The sequence below is a fragment of the Neltuma alba genome, unplaced genomic scaffold, assembly GCF_004799145.2.
Source record: "Neltuma alba isolate B1F8T4 unplaced genomic scaffold, ASM479914v2 tig00003731_pilon, whole genome shotgun sequence".
NCBI classification, from domain to species: domain Eukaryota; kingdom Viridiplantae; phylum Streptophyta; class Magnoliopsida; order Fabales; family Fabaceae; genus Neltuma; species Neltuma alba.
This window is the reverse complement of record NW_021633409.1, coordinates 12816-31715: the sequence shown is the minus strand read 5'-3', so window position 1 is coordinate 31715 and position 18900 is coordinate 12816. Positions and strand designations below refer to the sequence as shown.

Below are 18900 nucleotides of genomic sequence, written 5' to 3'. Positions count from 1 at the left end.
CTAAGCTTTTGGTTACATAAACATTCTCCCTTCTACATCCCCACAATTTAGACGAACGAAACTTGGAATTCAATCAGAGATCAAACTATAGGACAGATTTTATTGCATATCTTCCCAAAACAAATGCAATTGGATTCACCAATCAATAAGCAGCTCTGAAAGGACATCTTTCTTCAAGAATGCATTGCTCCACTCAAAATATACAAGATCACGGCCTCCGCTGTATTGAGGAGGCGACAATAAACAAAAAGGCATCTTGGTGCAGAGTCTGGATCAACGATTACTGGTTCTGTACGTTGATATCACAATACCAAGGTGTAGAATGAGATGACAAAAGTTGCAACAAATCTATCAATTGAGTTTGCTGGTTCTTCGTTTCGCTGGCCCACCAGGAAACAGCTTCATAATCCATCCTAACACCCTTTCCACCACCTAAGAGGGCAAAGAGAGAAATGTCAATTCCGTTTTGCTTTAATGCATTCTACCTCTTTATTTCTCAGCAGCTAATGAAATTAGAAATAAAAAGCAGCAAAGTTTCAATATACTTCCTTGAGGGTTTACATAACATGATGTTACATAAATGATGTCAGAAAATTTTTAAGTTCACTCAATCAAAGTGAAAGCTGAACATAGATGGTACCTCATCACCCTCATCTGCATATGGGGCATTGTCATACGTAGTGTGAACGTCTGGTTGTTTCGCCGGAGCATGGTCACCAGCCATGCTTTGAGCAGTCAAAAATTCCAATCTTTGCGTCTGGGCCTCAAGTTTTCGGGACAGATCCTTGTTTAGCTCCTTCATTCAGAATAACACAATAGAGACGCTGAGGTTATACGTGAACCAAAACGTTATTGTCACTTTGTCAGGACGTATTCTAAAACTTAATTGCAAAATTTCCGATAGAATGTGTGGCTTTTTTTTGCATGGTTCTGGTTTTTTTTTTTTTAATTGCGCATCTTTTTTTGTCGTTTTATTGGAAAATGACTTGTCCCCCCTTTTTTGTAGTTTTCTCCTTCCCCCATACAATTTAATTCTATATCCTTCCCAAAAAAAATAAAGCATGGGATGGTGCTACCTCTAACTTTAGTACTTTCAAACTAATGCTTTAAAAAGCTTCTGTGTCTCTTCTTTCACCAGCGAAAAACGTTCCACCAAGAAGTCAGAAGTTCAGAACTACTCTCATTCCAAGAAATGAGATTTTTTTTTTGGGTCAATACAAAATCACATATTCCCTTCAGCTCCAAATATAGTCTTAAACACAAGATTTTATCCACTTCGTCTCCCTTATTAATATTTTTTCCCATATTACTCTATCAATTTCACAATTTTAGAAAGTGAGACAATAATGGCAAATAACCAAGTTAACCAATTTTCTAAATCTCAGTGAATCAATTAAGTCATATATTTAAGACAGGAGGGATCATGTAGCCGACCCCACCTAATGGGATAAGGCTTGTTGTTGTTGTATTTAAGACAAGAGGGAGTAGTAGCTAATCTACCTTCATTCTGGAACACTCAGATGATTCAGATGCCAAAGCCTTAAGCAGTTCTTCTTTCTCCAACGCCAACTGCACATAGAAATGTTGGAAGTGACTACAATTTGGGGCTATTCAGTGGCCACTAAAACTATGTATGATCAGACACATGGAAGAAGGAAGGGTGAAAAAGATTAATTCTAAGGAAGGGTTTTTTTGTTTTTTTTTGGGGGGGTGTTGTTTGTTCACGGGATCACATCCTACCTCAGAAATAAGTGCATTAATGTTCTCAATCAGTCTCGTCTGATCTGGTGGAATATTTGCCGGAGAAGCTCCAAAAGTTGAGTGCCCGACCTCAGGAACGAAGGGTAAACCAGAGTAATCCGTAGCTGAGTCATGCGTCTCCTGACTGGAAGAGGTTGCAGCAACAGCCGTGCTTGCTGCATGATACAGAAATAAACATCACCAAAGGTAATAAATAACACCACTAAAGTTCTCAAAGTAAATAGAAATAATATATAAAACATGTAGGCCTTTTAAGAGTTCAATCAGAATCCTACGGTCTAAAAGCCAACAACCAGATTTCCTTGGGATGTCTAGAATTTTCGGTCACCATTTTTCCAAGGGTAAAAGGGAAATATAAAAGAGGACGGTAAGACTAGGGAGAATAAGATATCCTCAAAAACTAGGAAAAAGAATAATAGAGAACTGCAGAGCCTCAAACTTGTAACAAGCTGTCCAATCTCTCTTCATTTCAAAACCAGATACTCTTTGGTTACAATCATAAGCAGAATGTCAAAGAGACGCTGCAGGTGCAACCCTATTCCATAAAATAAGAAGGGGCGAGGAGTTAGCGGCAAAAAAAAAAAAAAGCCCTCTGTGCTGTTGAATTAACTCCTACATTAGGGGTTTCCCTGCTGAACATCGGGAGACAGTCAAACTTTTCCTTTGAGAGGATATCTTTTACCATCTGCTTTTCTTCATTCTTTTTCTTCTCTCAAAATATTTCTTTTATCAAATAGAAATTGAAAAAAATAAATAAATAAAGAAGTGGAAAGTGATTATAGTCTAATGCCTGCAAGATATGCCGTAAAACTGTTAAAGTACAGAATATGCACAATGGGGTTTACCAAAGTCCTAACCTCTTTGTCATTATTTTTCCCATCTAATCATTTCTGGTACTGTCAACACATCATTGCAATTCAATAATTTCTCAGTCTATGATTTTAGATAAACAATTGCAGGGCCCCCAAACTGCACGCCAGCCAGGGTAACATTTCATTGTAATCCACAGGTAGGATCATGAGAGGTGGGAAAATTAGATATAATTACACTCCAAGAAGAAACATTGAACAAAAACAAGAAAAGAATAGCATAAAGCTAAGAAAAGCACAGAAAACCATGTTGTTTTGGCATCTGGAAGTATATCATCTTGCATGTTCCATGCCTTCAGTAAAACGAAACATATCAAATTGATATCTATGGGATCCGGGAAACAGGACTAAGTAAGAAGATGACACAAGAATTGTCCTTTTATTTTCTCATTAGGAAAGCAATCAATGAGGCATATGTACCTATGTCTTCCGTAGATGTAGAAACATCCTTTTTATTAGTTGAATTTTCAATAGAGTTCCCAATTCCAGAGGCCTTCCGTACCTTGGACTGCAACAGCTTTTTTTCTGTATCAATGTAAAGGCAAAGAATGAGCATGGACCCACCGAGTTTGCACATGACTTCAACTAGTTCACATGAACAAGCTAAGCAATAGCCGCCCATACTTTACAAAAGGGGAAATTATCTCAGAGGGAAGATAGAATGTCTACAAATAATGAGGAGGATTTCATAAGCTCCTTCACAAAAAACAGAAATCAAAGACAGCAAAGACAAATAACACTGTCAGGTCTTGATAGTTCATACATCTGTTACAACGAAACCAAAAAGGGACTAACAGTACCAAAGAGAGATTATATGAAAAAATATCTAATAACAGATCCAAAGTCAGTGAAATAAACTTGAAAATGCAACCACTAACCTCCAGTCAGACATAGAGATAGCAAACATTCATTAAAGACTGCTTTAAATATTACCAATATATAAAATTTAAGGAAAAGCAGAGTCAAGGTTCAGAGTTCAGATGATTGTCAATGTGACCAATACAATAAAAAAGCATCATAATTAACTTTATAGTGCATTCGCAAGCTAAAATGCTCCAAATTAGGAACCGGTTAGCAAAGTCAAACTACAGACCAGCAGAATGACTAAAAACAAGCTAGGAACATTTTGTTTTCTTTCAATTCCAACTCAATTTGATGTCCACTTTGATTCCTAGTTTTTTTCTCTACTTTTATATGTATCAAATAAGATACTAGGCTTAGGAGAAGATTAAAATGAAAACTTTAAATATGGTCCACGCTCAAAGAATGTGCATTGAAACTGCCGTAATAAAACACAATTAATGCCTTATTACCCTCTTGAAGAGCATTAATGGTTGAATGCAGATCATGGCGATCTGTCTCCAGGCTGGACATTTTCTTTCTGCAAGAATTATTATGAATTGTCATTTTGATATGCCCTATAAACAATGGAAGGAAAAACCAGGAGATAGAAAATAAAATACCATAGGAAAAGAATGATATATTTTTTTCAAAAAGAATTATCCTTGCACAACCTCACTCATTAGCCCAAGGTAATGGAGAGTATGACTTGTGAACAAATAGGTGAGATAACAAGATTGAAATCAACTCATTTCAAAGCATATAAATTGAAATCAACTCATTTCAAAGCATATACTATTTCCCCCCTCCGGTAGCATTTAGGAAGATATGTGGCAAGGGAACTCAACTTGATCATTATCTATTTGTTCTTTGAACCAACCATACAGCACTTACAGCCATATGTCTAGATTAGATGGAATAAATGCTTCTCAGAATGTCATTTTTCAGTAATCTTCATAATCCAGAAACTTCTAATTTTGTCTTAATTATAATAATTGTTGAAGGCCCAGGTTAAAGGAAAGGAATCATCTCAATAAAGCAAGTCATAAAAATAAATGACACCTGTATATAAATGAACCATGGCTGAACATAATTTTTTATCCATGATCATGAGCGAAAACTGAGGGTTACCTGTAGGAAGTAATTTCAGCTTGTGCATTTTCCAATTGCTTCTCAAGCTTTAGCTCACTTGACCTCAATCTGAGTGCCTACAAAGCTCATTGAACAAATCCACTTTAGAACATGGAATGTAATAAATGCTACTAAACCAACATTCAATAATTTAACTACTGAAGTTTATACTCGTATAATCACACCTGATTTTTCAAAAAAAGCCATAATTACACATTTGCCCCTTGCTAACCTTTGCCTGTATTAGAGTTACAAAATAGTATATACCGAATTAATTTTAAAAATTATGGATGCATAGAATTGTTGATCGGACAATTCAGTGTGGTCGCCCAACTCTAATTTTCAGGAAGGTCCAACATCCAATTCTTTATAACATGAGATTTTATTCATTTTCCCTTGTCTCCATCACCTCCTCTTTGCTTAAATTCCATAAGGGTTAGGATCCTAATAACTTTCTAAGATCATTAATAGAAGCATGTTTTTCAACAGATCAGCAGTATGAAAAGCAAATAAATAAAGGCTCAACATACCAAGAAATTAAGTACCTTATCCTCCAGACCAATCACTTCAGATGCCAATAACTTGGCACGTTCATCAGCAGCATTACACTCAAGTTGTGCATTAGCATATTCATTCCTGACAGACTCAAGTTCAATCTGATGAAAAAAGGGTTGTATAATACAAACTGAGCATAGAGGAAACATTAAGAAGAGTGAAACTCATGGAGGTCAATGTACGTAAATCAGGATATATTTTAATCCCACCAAACTCATCTTCAGTGTATAGATCTAACATTTCCAAGCCTTAGAACTGACAAGCAACTTAAATTTCTTACCCCAGAACATAAAAATAAGACAAACTGAGCAAAACCGCAAATGAACCACACATGATAGTGATAGGTCTTTGAACATGAAAGGTCTTTGAAAATGGACAAGCACTTTTTCTGCAACCTAAAGTAAATCACTCACTGCAAACATTTCTGATGTGAAGATACTCAATCCAATAAGCCATGCATCTATTCTTAACCAGTCTGTTTCAAAGAGACATGTCTATTCAGTGATACATAACATCTTAGCTGCTCCAATATTTTTTGTATACCAATATTGTTATCATTCTTTTTATCAATGTTGAGAAAAAAGCACCAAAGTAGAGGGATCATAAGCCTTATTACCTATCCTATAATCAAAATTCTCAAATAAAATCTAAGACATTTTTTTAGGGCCAAATGAGGGCATACACTTTCGCAATGTCATTTTCTCAAAAAACTAAAACTCTCATGTCAAAATACCTGTACAAATTAAAAGTCAAGAAAAACATGGGGACAAGCAATGTCTATGGATGCATTTGCAGTGCTAATCTTCACATGCTGCTATAGACCATCAATAATGGTAAAGTGGTGTAAAAATGTGCAACGACTTATTAAATCATGCTGGGTTATTGATACAAACCAGATGAAGTTTGATTTCTCCCTGTAACCTCTCCATGTCAGATTTCAATTGGTTGACAATACTTCTCTGTTGAAACACAAACCAAAAAACAATTACAAAAGCAAAGTAGAAGGTGTTTTGAGAAGCTTAAAAAAGGACGATGACAAATAACTGCATTTTCAGTTCAAACTTAAAAGTCAGCATTTTTAAGTAAAGTAACTACCCAGATTAGAAGCAAACAACATAACCTAACAACCAATGGCGCAGAAAGAATTATGTCTGCCTTGCAAGACTTTAGCACAATAAATATAACTTAAAAGTCACAACCAAGAAAATTCTTTAAACCCAAACTCTTCAAAAAAAAAAAAAAACCCGGAGACATTCAAACAAGGCATCTCATACTCAACACAGGTCATTACTACAGAAGGCAGTCAGGTGAAGCCAACCCAAGGTTATTGAAGTAAAGAAAGCCACCACAATCACTGCTCCCCTTATTGGAACTGAAATTCCTCCAAATTAAATATGGAACAGTTTCACATCTGATTATCCTTAGAATCACATAGTTAACATTCGCAATCCAACCTGTTGATTATAGTTATCTGTTAGAGATGAATTTTCAGCAGCTAAAGACTCCGCCAATGATCGTGAAGCCTCAAGAGCCCGTTGTAAAGAAAATTTTTCTTGCGTAAGATCTTCAATATGCTGCAGCATGAATAAAGAGAAAAGCATAAATAAGAGGGGGGAAATCTTTCATTAGTTGCAAATTACAAAGTCTTGTAAAAGCAAAGAAGCTTATAGCAAGATCATGCATTAACTCTCTCAGTGTCCTCTAATGGTATCCTCTACACAACAGAACAAAAATATAAATCAAATACACTGAAAAGTTTAATATTAGTTTATGAATAACACTCTTCAAGGGACCTAGCGGCAAACAATTTAACACTCTCCACCAAAAAAACTCTAAAAACTAAAATGCCAAAAGCCAAAGCCACATGGCAATGAATTAGCTAGTTCTGAACATTTTATTCATTCTTTCCTCATCAACAGTAAAAGAATACGCTGGGCTCCTAGTAAGCTAATACTAAATAATTAAATGATTAAAGTACCCTAAAAATTAGGCATAAAAAACATGTCAACAGGAAACTTAATTTCTAATGCTAAACTATCAAGTGAAGAACAAATTGGCAAAGTAAAGAACAACATCATCCAACAAGTATCAAGCAATCAGAATGTTACTAGCAGCAAGCACCTGTTCCAAAGCAGCAAAGTCTTCATTTTGTGTAGGAGCAAATATATCATGCTTCTTCTCCACGTTGTTCTCCTTCGCACTCCCACTTAGAATGTCTTGACTATTACTATTAAAATTTGAGGAGCTTGTTGAATGATCAAATTGACTTTGCACACTTGGAGTTGTAGAATTTGAAAAAGGCACCATGGTTTTGGTCTCCATGGATAGATTAGGAAAATAGGTGGATCCTGATGTACCAACGATGCCTGGTTCTGGATGATTAGAGGAAGAGGAATCTTTTTCAGCTTGAAGATAAGGAGCCCCTGAAGAAGGTCTAGCAACATTTAGAGAATCAAGAAAGGATGGACGAGACCTCCTAGAACTAGATTCCATATGCACTGAATAGGTTGGGATATGATTGGGTGAATGCCCTGAATTGGAACCTGTAGAATCTAACTTTTCCATCGTTGCACCAAGCAGATCAGGGAAACCACCACCAGAGCTTGTGATGGTCTTTCCCCAACCAGAACCCAACGAATCACCATGGCCTGCAGTGCAACATATAATACACATAAGGTCAGCAGTATAGGTATTGGGCCGTTGGTGGGGTGTATGAATCAACACATGTATATTGAGTTAGGAAAAAAGAATTAATTTGAAAAAATTTCAATATGAACTGTAGATGGACAAAGAGATTAGGATGAAACTGTTACCTCCATAGAGGGCACCATGCATGTAGCCACTATCTACAGTGCTAGAATTAATCGGCTTAATCTGTGGTATTGTATCAGCAGAACTCTGAGGTGAAAATTTTGACGAAAAATAAGACCAGTGATCAGCAACTGTATAATCATTCATTGAACTGCTACTCTTAGTTGATTGGCTTTGATTCATTCCATGAAGAGTAGATAGATTAGAATTACTATCAAACGGCTGAATTTCTTGTGAATTGAGAGTGATATTTTCATGATATGTAGTCCCATATGCTACTCCACCAGTATGAACTGTATATATATCATTCACCTGATTTCCTTCATTTTGACTAAACTCTATAGATCCGGTAAGACCAGAAGCATTATATCTACTAGCTTCATCAATATTTGCATGCGACTCCGTCAGAATAGTAGGAAAAGAATTAAGATCATCCCTTTCGGAACTAGTTATACCAGCTACAGAGTGATTACTACTCTGGGTAAATAAATTCAGGCTTTTGTCATTGCTCGTCACAGCAGCTGATGTGTCATAAACAGTTCCACCAATTCCATCAGATGTGCTAACTCCGTTTAACTCGTTAGCTCGTACATGTTCATTTTCTGAAGGTTGTTTTCCGTTTTGGCCATCAGAATTGCGAGCTTGACTAGTAGATGCAGCCTTCTTAGCTGCTTTCTTTTTACGAAACTCATCTAGCTGCAAGAGAGGAGGGGGAAAAAAGGATTTCAGTTTGCAACTAAAAATTCCACATGCATTTACAGCAAAATATTAGCAGCTAATCCTCATGCATTTGCAAAAACAAAAATGCCAAATAATAAAACAGAAGTTTTGCGCCCATGAAATCCCATTGTCATGCATCTGGATCAACACATTTTTCGGTTCATTTACAACAAAATATTAACTCAAGCAAAAGAGATATGCTTAGATATGATTACTTAATTCGTTGTGATCTCCTATTTCCAGTTCCTATCAGTCCCCCTCCGTTTTCACTGCTGCTTCCTTCCTTCGGTTTTCACTTTTTTAAAAAGCAAGGCCGAGATTTATCTTATAAAATCAGACTGAAACCACACTTCCAAGACTAGGACTAAAAACCAATCGTTCAATAATTTAGAGATTAAAGGTTTATGGGGAGAGCACACACATGGAAGTATATCCCGCCACGTTAGCATCAATACCATCAACTCATTTCCTTTCCATGTTCACGAACAACAGTAGTTGCTCAATTCTCATAAAAATCATCCATATACACCCACTAATAACGAGCTTCCAATCAATAACTTATTTTTCACATATCTAACAAGTTTCTAACAGAAAACATATGGATCTAATCCATACCCGGCGCTTTCCAGCTTCCAAATGCTCTTGTTTCCGTGATGAAGCGGCTGAGTTTTGCAGCACCTGAGCTGATGCCATTAAGACCAAAAATCCCCAAACACAAAATTTTCATAAAAGTAACGCAAAAATTGCGTCCCAACACAATTCGCGCGAAGAAAAGTAACAGGCCGAATCGAGAAATCCCAAATGCAATAAATTTTGTGAGACTTTCAATCGAAACCGAGATCAAGAATTTGCCCCAATGATGGAAAAATCTAATGACCAACGGTCGGAACAGAAATTTTCAAAATTTAAACGTAACATACAAATTAAAGAGACGGAAAATATACGGAATAAAGGAGAGATTCTCAGTTGCCCGTTGTTACAGACAAGAGGCGGCCGATCTGATCGGAGAGGAAGAGAGAGAAGCAGTATGAAAATTTTGTTCTGGCGGATCGCTCCCCTTTTCTCTCTCTCTTCGTTATTTTCCGCTTTCGTATTTTTTTTCTTTACATTTCTCAGGAAAACTGTTCATGACAGATCATGGCCTAAAAACCTAAACTGTTCAGATTAGTGGCCGAAAAATGTAGTAAGGAGAGATTTGACGGCAAAGTTCGTTAAGTAGATTGCTTTAATTTTTTGACCCAAAAAAAAAGATTGCTTTAATCTTATTCTGGCCAAAAAATTTATTATTTTTATCGTATTTATTCCCAAATGCAAAAAGAAAGCTCTAGTTGCATTTATTTATTTATTAGGTCTAATTGGATTTTATGGGAATTTAGTCATTTTCCCATTTGTATGAATAATTTTATTTTATAGCATAAATTGGAAAACAGAAGGAAAATTTAAACATTTAAAAAACCTGCCACAATGCTTATTGCCATCATATGAACTATGAAGTAATTGTGGACCCAAGTGTAAGAAAACGTATGAGCATGACTTCACATGTTTGTATTTTGTGCGTGCGTGTGTGTGTGTGTGTTTTTTATGAAAAATGGGCAATCCCCCCGTACAAGATTGCATATACGGATGTCTATTTATACAGTCATACATATTATCAAAGAAAAATTGTGATTTGACCCCTAAATTTGCAACCTCTTCAACAAATACTTAAAGATGTAATGTAACTATATTTAACTTTAATCTTAATAATATGATTTCGAAAATAAATGGACATGTCCTTTCCTGATTAACGCATAAAATGTAGAAATATTTTCTCTTATGCAATGCATATAAGGAATGGCTTATTAATGAAACATTTGGAGTATTATTCAAAAAATATCTTAGTTTAACAATATCATTATCTTACTTCCGTAGCAACAACGGGTTGCTGCACAGAGACATTGAAGGGACTAAACGTTTTCAAGCACATTGATGAATATTTGTTGCTATCTTCAAAGTATGATTCATAGGCACACAGATGTCAATCCACTGTTCAATGGTTTTATTTTATTTTTTTATTAAACAGTAAAATAAAGTTTACAAACACAACAGCATGTTAAATTTTCTCCAGTATTTTTCATTTCCATACATAAATTTATAATCATCTTAATATATATTGCCTACTTAATCACCATGTTATGGCACATTATTTTTCGTTTTCAATTTTAACATTACATTTTAGTCACCAAATAACGCAATTTCATGATTAAGTGGAAGACAATTGTCATATTTAACTATTAATATCAAGAGTCATATTATAATTTATTATAACAATTATAAATAATTGTTTAAGTAAAATTTTAAAAATCCTAATGGCTAAAAGTATTTATAGTCACGGCATACACATATCAATACAATGCACAAAGAGATGCCCTACCAACAACAAAGAACTCTTTTTTCTGGACAAATTCTAAATTCATCAAATATGAGCTAACCAAGCTCATGCCAGTTTGTTGCCTTGCTTGCCTTAAAAGACCACTTTTTAAACTAGCCATCATGTTTATTAGCAGCACTTCTGTATCAAAGACATCTTATTGTTGCAGAATTTATTTCACCATTACATCCTTCCTTCAAAAGGTAGTAGAAACATTTTGCCATGCTATGACATGCTCTTACTTTCTACATCATGACTTGACTGATCCTGATATGGCTCCTTCCCTGCGCCATTGGAGATGGATCTTAAGCTTCTCATAATTAGGAAGGTTATCTTTTATGACAGGAACTTGCTTGAATCTGTGAAGCCATGCTTGCAAGCGAGGCAATTGTTTGCTTCCATCAGTTTTATTCCACAATTTCCTCCAACCCTTCCAACCAGATTCCAAGAACTCCATATGATATGTCTACTAATCCAATGCTGTTTCCTCCAAAGAAATTCTTGTCCCCTAGACCTTGATCCTCCAATACTTTAAGAGTTTCGAGTGCTTTCTGGATCGTGTTTGCCTTTCCTTGTTCATCTTCGAAAACTTGGAAAAATGGCGCAGTAACTGATTTGACCTGCATAACCAGATTTTGAAAAGAAAAATTAAAGAGGGACTAGGGCCAACATGATATTTATCCCATTGGATAAACCTGTTCATCTAGCAAGATTTTAATTCATTCAACTGTTGAAATATAGTGATTCATCATGTTATTGTTGTTGCAAGCTTTATTTCACAAGGCACATAGGTTACGTTTGGTAGAAAGCATTGAAAATGAGGGATTGGGATTGGGATTATTATTGAAAAAATCTATTAAGAGAGTGTTTAGTAGAAGAGATTGTTTGATATATGGGATTAGTCAAAGCTATGTATATGGGATTAAAGAATACCATGGGGGGAAGTGGTATTCCCCAATCCCACCTTTATGGGCATACCTAATCCCATATAACAAACAATTATTCATACTAATTACTATTTTAATGATTTTTTCAATTGCAATCCCAATCCCAATCCCTCATTTTCAATGCTTCGTACCAAACGGGACAATAGGGTATGTTCAGATAGAGAAGAAGGAGAAGAAAGGAAAACCCCAGTCATCCGTTACTCTCAACCCAAACACTCCCTGAGGAAAAATTTTCAGATTTAAACTAAATTCAAACAAATCCTCTGACCTGCTCCACCCTTGAGTACACCTCAGAATTCATATCTCATGAATTAAAACATCAAAATGTGAATCTCAATATGCACCTAACAATTGAAAGCTTAGTCTGTACGAAGATTAAACTCTCCACGAAATTGCCCAAAACTGAATAACTTTGGAGTATAAAGCTGCCAAAAAAAAAAAAATTAAGGAAATCTACTCCACTTCCAGCCAAGACCAAATTTATCAGACACAGAACATATAGTTGAAGATCGGAGATGGAGACAGAGTTACCACATCATCAGCAAATTTAATCCAAAACCGAGCTACAGCCCTGTCACAGGTATCTTTTGGCAGCAAAGGGATGTCTGGCCAGGTTTCTTCGATGTATTCAAGAATCACAGGGGACTCTGCAATGGCTTTGCCGCCATGGATAAGCACAGGAACTTTCTTGTAAACTGGATTGGACTGCAGAAGCAGGTCACTCTTGTTGAACCTGTCTTGTTCTAAGTACTCGTAGCTGATTCCTTTAAGCTTCAAAGCCCATATCACTCTGTGAACATAAGGGCTAGACCAAAATCCCAGTAGCTTCACGTCTTCCATTGTTGAGACGCAGATGAGAGCCGGCCCAGGGGATCGAGTATTTTAAGGAAGAGAGTGGTTATTTATCAGCGAACAAGGAAATCTGAAGGACGATGGTTTCAAAGTTTCCACTCTCTTGTGGTCAAAAAAAGAAAAAAAAAACAAAAAAAAGCTTCCACTTCCCAATTATCAATAAGAGGACGGCTGTTTTATCCTTTCCAGACCCAGAGGATCCGTGCACTAATTTTTCTCTTCACAGGAAAAAGGTATTATGGAATTATTACTCGATGGAGTACCTTCTCACTCGTGAATCCCTTTTTTTTTTTTTTGTGAAAAAATTTTAGGAAGCGGTTTGGACTCAACCCAATCCAAGGACAGGGAAACTAACCCGTTCCACGGGCCCACGGATCAGGTAGGAGAGTACACATGCCTTCACCTCCCCCTGGCTATAGAGCATTAACCTCATGGAATTAGCCCCAGGAGAACCCCGCTTCACAAGGCTGCGAATATGCCTCCCCAAGCGCCGCGATGGAGGCACAACAAAGTGTCACTCCCAGGAATCGAACCTGTGCCAAAGTGGACAACCAGGCACTAAGTCCAACCCCCTCGCCACTGAACCCATGGACGATGGGTCATTCGTGAATCTCTTTTAGCGTCCCAAAACTTGATGCATAACAACTCATTGATTAAAAATTTAATGCAAATAAACAAATCAACATTGCCGGAGAAATTCATACTTTTGTTGAACCCTTCATCATTTTAAAGGGAAAATCATTGTTGAAGCTGCTCTAGTTTTCTTCAATTTTTAAGTATTTCTTTAATTTTTAATTTGATACTTACAAGTTTTTTTCATATTAAATCATTTAATTCTAGTTTATTAGTATAATTGGCCTTTGTACGTGGTGTAATAATGCTAATAGAGCAAAACCATAAAGATTAATGGTGTTAAAAGAGTAAACTTAAAATATTTAATAAGGAAGGAAAAAAAACATATAGAAACCAAATTAAAAATTAAAAAAACCTGTATGTATCTCAATAATGGTTTTCCCTCATTTTTAATTAAGGAAGCATACTCCTTCTGGATCACAATATAAGTTACTTTAACTAATTTGTTAATATCAAAAAATGGTAATTAGCTCATTAAATTTATTTCGAATTAATTTTATTTTTCAACTTTACCCATATTAAATGAGATTGTAAAGGAAAAAAATCACAAAGAATTATATTTTAGGTATTAATTGCATGAATAAAATTATTATATAAGCATTAATTACTATTCTAATGACTTATATTTTGAACCAACTCAGATTCATGTACTGTATTCTTTTATGATGTCAATCATGATATTACAAAGCTCACGCCAAAATTTTAAAGCTTACAGGCACATCACATTCGAGCCTCTAGGGGGCGTATCGTGGGAAGAAAAGATGCATACCATCCTTAGATGCTGCCACTAAGCCCAACTAAGTGATTGGCAACATATTGAACTACTGTTTAGCAGTAGTATGTTAAAAAAAAAAAAAATTGTCCTCATAAACATGGAAAAAAAGTCCATACTCAGCTCACCCTAGCCCCGGGCCTTTTGCTCTTCTAACGTAACGTAAGCTCCAAGGCTTCACACCAAGTCTTCACTGACATAATATGCATGCTTAAGTAGGGTCAGGCAGAACCGTTGTTGCCTGATGGGAACTCCCCCCATATTGCTATCCCGAATGCTCAACTCATTGGACTCTAAGTTTTTTTTAATTAAATAACAATAAATCCATTTTGCTTTACAGCGAAGCCCTTGTTATCATCTTCCAGGAGGACAAGGTGCATCCCATCCTTGGAAGTTGGGAATAAACCCAACAAACTGGAAGATTCCTTAGAGCTATTGATACAACAGGCATCTAGATTATCCAAATATTGCAGTAACAGCATTTGATTGGAAGGACTACCCAAAATTTTGATTTCCTCCATTAGTCCATGTAACAGAAAGTATATCTCTTTGCACTGGGGGTGAGAGTGATCTTCAGCATTAAAAGCATGCACTTCATTTTTCACTTCTGTCCAACTCCAACCAGGAACCTTTTTCACTCCCCTTTCTCGCATCAGCCTTGTTATACTAGCCTTTTCATCCCACATCTTAAGACGACCATACATGTCAGAAAGTATAACATAAGTACAATGCTCCTCAGGCTCCAATTCTAGCAAAAAACTTGCTATCTGACTAGCTAAATCAATATCCCCAAAAGTTCTACAGGCACCTAACAAAGACTTCCAAACCACTGCATCAGGTTCAAAAGGCATTGTTTCAACCAAAGCTTTAGCCTTCTCTAGACGCCCTGCCCGGCCATAGAGATCGATTGCACAAGCGTAGTGCTCCATTTGTGGCGGAATCCCATAATCAGACTCCATTGACTCTAGAAATTTGCTGCCTTCTTCCACCAGACCATTATGGCTACATGCTGTTAGAACTGCAACAAAGGTTATATGGTCAGGTTTCACCTTTCTGTTTCTCATCAAGTTGAAGAGGTCAAGTGCGATATTTCCTTGCCCGTGCTGCGCATAGCCAAATATGATGGAATTCCAAACAATTGCAGTATCTTTAGAAGTTGCTTCAAAGGATTTCTTAGCATCTTCAATGATCCCACATTTAGAATACATGAAGATCAATGAACTACCAACATATTCATTGGACTCAAACCCTACTTTAAGCGCCAGGATGTGAAACTGCTGGCCCAACTGTAGTGTTGCTAAATCCGAGCATGATCTGATGACAGCCGGAAGCGTATAGTGGTCAAATTCTATATCCAGAGATCGCATCTTTACAAATAACTTCAAGGCATCCTCGCTCAGACCAACTTGGGAGTATCCTGTTAAAACAGAGTTCCAGGTAACACAATCCTTGGAATCCATGGAAATGAAAATTTTTAAAGCATCATCCATGCACCTATTATTCAGTTTCATATACATGGCGATCAAAGCATTAGAAACAGGCACTGAATTTTCAAGTCCCCTTTTTATTACCAAACCATGTAAGCGTTTTCCATGGCTTTTATGCACGTGCAAGGAACAAGCACTAATAATACTAGTGTAAGTATAGATGTCTGGTTTAAAGCCGAGAAATTGCATGTCAATGAAGATTTTGAAAGCAAGATCTTCCCTTTCATGCAATAAGTAAGCAGCAAGCATAGAATTCCATGTGACCAGATCTCGAGATCCAACAGCACAATCAAATACTCTTTCAGCATCTTGTAGAGAACTACATTTAGAATACGCTGTGATAGTGGCATTGCAGACAGTGTTAACCAATTCCAGTCCATGTTTTACAATTTTGCAGTGTAACTGCATTGCCAGCGCATATAATTCAGAATCATCAAGCAATGTTAAAAGTGGTGATATTGTGCCATCATCAAGATTCACACCCTCCTGTTCCATACATTTTAGTAGCCGGAATGCCATACTATGATCACCAGCTTGAGCATAGCAAGCAATGAGTGAATTCCAAGATACATAGTTAGGCTCTGGCATGCGCTGAAATACAGCATAGGCGTCCTCATGTCTCCCACACTTAGCATACATGTCCAAAAGGGCACTACCTGAAAATACGTTCTCTGAAAATCCCGTTTTTAAGATCATTGAATGTATTTGTTGCCCAAGCTCAAACTCTTGGTAACTGGCAATCCCCTTAAGCATACTTCCAAACGTGTGCCCATCAAATTCATATCCACATCTTCTCATGGTTTTGAGCATTGCCCATGCAAGTTCAAGATCACTCAAGCTGATGTAACCAGTAATCATCGTATTCCATGACACAGTGTCTCTGTGGGATGTTTCGTTGAATAGATTCTGGGCCAGACACAATTGTTTACATCTCGTATAACCATTTATAATATTATTAGTCGTATAAACGTCTGCAGTGGTTCCTAACTTGATTGCTTGACAATGGGTTCCAGTAACCTGAAGCAAACTAATAACTGGGCTTCGAATGAGTGCGTGCAACCTATTCATTCATTGGCATTAATGTATAATAATATTATTATTAGATAATTGGATAATTAGATTATTACACTTCTTTCCTTCCAACAGCCTAAAGCCCTGCATTATTTAAACAGAAATAAAACCCCTCTGTAAGGACGGGATTCCCGCTTGGTAAAGGATCCGTTACTGTTTTCTCTTATTAGATGCTCTTTCTGTTGAAGGGTCCTCCCTCCAAATCATTGCACCAAATCATTACTTCAAATATCAAACCAAAAACAAGTCATCCTCAGACAACAGCAAGCCCACTTTAAATTCCAGCAACAAGAAAATACAACAGGATTTTAATCATGAAGCTCCAGCATATAAATTAGCCAGAATAGGAAACTGGTAATCACTTGCAAAGACCAGGTAGAAATATACAATTTTGAAGGTCAATTATCCGAATTTCGAATGGATGAGAGACGACGTAAGGTTTGTCCGGAGCCATGCCTCAATGGAGCATTCAACAAAAACTCCAGAGAAGCCTTTATTAAGTTTCGAACCACTTTTCAGCAGACAAAACCAACATTGCCAAGCAATAAGTGTAGAAGCACGAGAAAGTGAAGGATATTAGATTCGGGAGACTTACTGGATCAAAGCTAATCAAAGCCGGAGAGAACAAACTCAGAGACGACGAGAGCGAAGATGAGAACGAAAAAGACTACGGGAGAGAGGATGGCGACGATCGACTGCGACGCAGGCGGCGGCTGCTGCGGCCACCGCAGGAGGGTAGTGGACCAAGTAGAGGAGACACCGCGAGGAGAAGCGGCCTTTTTTTTTTGGGGGGGGGGGGGGATTCATTTGTCGCGCCCCATTCTTTTCTGCCAATCACTCTTCCTTTCAAGAAAAATCCCAACCGAGCACTGCCTTGAGATTAGAAAACGAACGGTCGTGATTATTTCCTCCATTCAACGGTTGAGATGATTTCTGTGGACGACACCGTTTCATATGGGATGGACTGATGGAGAATGCTTTCTGCTCATTTATATTAAACATTGCCGCATTGAGACTCGGATCTTGTCTTGGACCCGAAATAAATGAATTTTTTTTTTTGTTGCCTCCGAAAAGGGGTGATTATGTAATGCTCACTAAAACTGAATAGTTCTCTGATTAGTTTAGGTATGGTGAGTCAGAAAAAAAGAATTAAAAAAGAAGACACAGAATAGAAAAGGAGGGATATAAAATTCCAAGGGAATGAGAATCTGCAAATGTAAGCTGAACAACGCTTCATTTAATAATAACTGACATCACATGACACAAACTTGTAATCTCCCACACAGCATCTGTAACTACCAGAAACAGGAAAACATAAACCGAAAATAACTGACAATAACTAACATAAAGCAAATGTCTCACATAACACCCACAGCTAATAGTACGCCTATTGATATCTAAGTTCCGAGACAGTATTACTTCAAAACCTCAGACTTCTAAACTGAATCCTCCTCTGAAGAATGGCTGCCCCGCCTTTCGCTAGAGAAGACAAGAAAATCACGTTGTTTCCCATCATTTTCATATAATGAGTCTTCTCTGTGAATAAAGTTTTGCAAACAACACATAGTAGAGAATAAATTATATGAAAGTACTTAAAAGAAAGGTTGAGGCAGCTAGGCTGAGGAATTTGGTGGTTGCGAGATGAGCCTCTGCCTCACGCGCTTCATGTGAAGAAGCAAATCTTGATAAGGTGGCAAATCATGGTTGATCACAGGAATTTGCTTGAAACGTTGAGCCCAGGCGTACAAGCGAGGCAGAGCATTGGGATCGATCACTTTGACTCCCACACTTTCTTCCAAGGCTTCAAACCAGTGAGGAATGCTTCCGTAAATTATGTCCAACATTCCTATGTTGTCTCCTCCAAAAAAATTTTTATCCTTCAGAGCTTGTTCTTCCACAATTTGCAGCACCTGAATCACCTCTCTTCTGCTCTTTTCTCTGTTTTCTTCTTTGGACAAGTAAAATGAGCGGAAAATCATGCCCTGTAACAAGATTAACCGAAGAAATATTCAGACTTGAGAGCCTGAAAATTAAGGCAGTT

General features: G+C 37.0%; 4 protein-coding genes and 1 pseudogene across 5 annotated transcripts in view; 1 reads left to right on the top strand and 4 right to left on the bottom strand.

Annotated features, from left to right (window-relative positions):
* Positions 1-19: 19 nt before the first annotated feature.
* Positions 20-9434, bottom strand: LOC114742386 (protein BLISTER). Of its 2 annotated transcripts, none has more exons than XM_028930659.1 (13): positions 9303-9434; positions 7970-8663; positions 7278-7804; positions 6611-6730; positions 6050-6115; positions 5147-5257; positions 4602-4678; positions 3944-4011; positions 3051-3155; positions 1741-1916; positions 1501-1569; positions 641-796; positions 20-432 (listed from the first exon to the last, which is right to left on the bottom strand). In XM_028930659.1, the coding sequence occupies exons 1-13, from the start codon at positions 9378-9380 to the stop codon at positions 352-354; spliced, it is 2328 nt and encodes a 775-aa protein (XP_028786492.1). In that variant the 5' UTR covers positions 9381-9434; the 3' UTR covers positions 20-351. The 2 variants fall into 2 exon arrangements, with proteins under 2 accessions (XP_028786492.1, XP_028786493.1); XM_028930660.1 differs by having other exon boundaries at positions 1741-1913.
* The window catches only part of LOC114742393 (chaperonin CPN60-2, mitochondrial-like), a gene marked incomplete at its 3' end in the record, with an annotated part of 25319 nt that continues 12618 nt past the window's right edge, over positions 6200-18900 (top strand). The window contains exon 1 of the mRNA XM_028930663.1: positions 6200-6210. The remainder of the gene's footprint in view (positions 6211-18900) is intronic.
* Positions 11022-12978, bottom strand: LOC114742389 (probable glutathione S-transferase; annotated as a pseudogene).
* On the bottom strand, positions 14588-17061 carry LOC114742387 (putative pentatricopeptide repeat-containing protein At3g25970). The gene has a single exon (XM_028930661.1). It carries the CDS (start codon positions 16854-16856, stop codon positions 14610-14612), a length of 2247 nt encoding a protein of 748 aa, XP_028786494.1. The 5' UTR covers positions 16857-17061; the 3' UTR covers positions 14588-14609.
* LOC114742390 (probable glutathione S-transferase) overlaps positions 18069-18900 on the bottom strand; it is a 1204-nt gene continuing 372 nt past the window's right edge. Inside the window, exon 2 of the mRNA XM_028930662.1 lies at positions 18069-18841. Coding sequence (XP_028786495.1) covers positions 18473-18841 — 369 coding nt within the window. The 3' untranslated portion in view covers positions 18069-18472. The remainder of the gene's footprint in view (positions 18842-18900) is intronic.

What these genes read in the sequence shown, in the direction of transcription:
- LOC114742386 (XM_028930659.1), bottom strand. Translation starts at nt 9,380, where the DNA reads ATGGCATCAGCTCAGGTGCTGCAAAACTCAGCCGCTTCATCACGGAAA. An exon ending in GCATGGTGCCCTCTATGGAG is followed by an intron (nt 7,805 to 7,969) that starts GTAACAGTTTCA and finishes GTTGCACTGCAG; the next exon opens with GCCATGGTGATTCGTTGGGT. An exon ending in TACATCTACGGAAGACATAG is followed by an intron (nt 1,917 to 3,050) that starts GTACATATGCCT and finishes TGTATCATGCAG; the next exon opens with CAAGCACGGCTGTTGCTGCA.
- LOC114742387 (XM_028930661.1), bottom strand. Translation starts at nt 16,856, where the DNA reads ATGAATAGGTTGCACGCACTCATTCGAAGCCCAGTTATTAGTTTGCTT.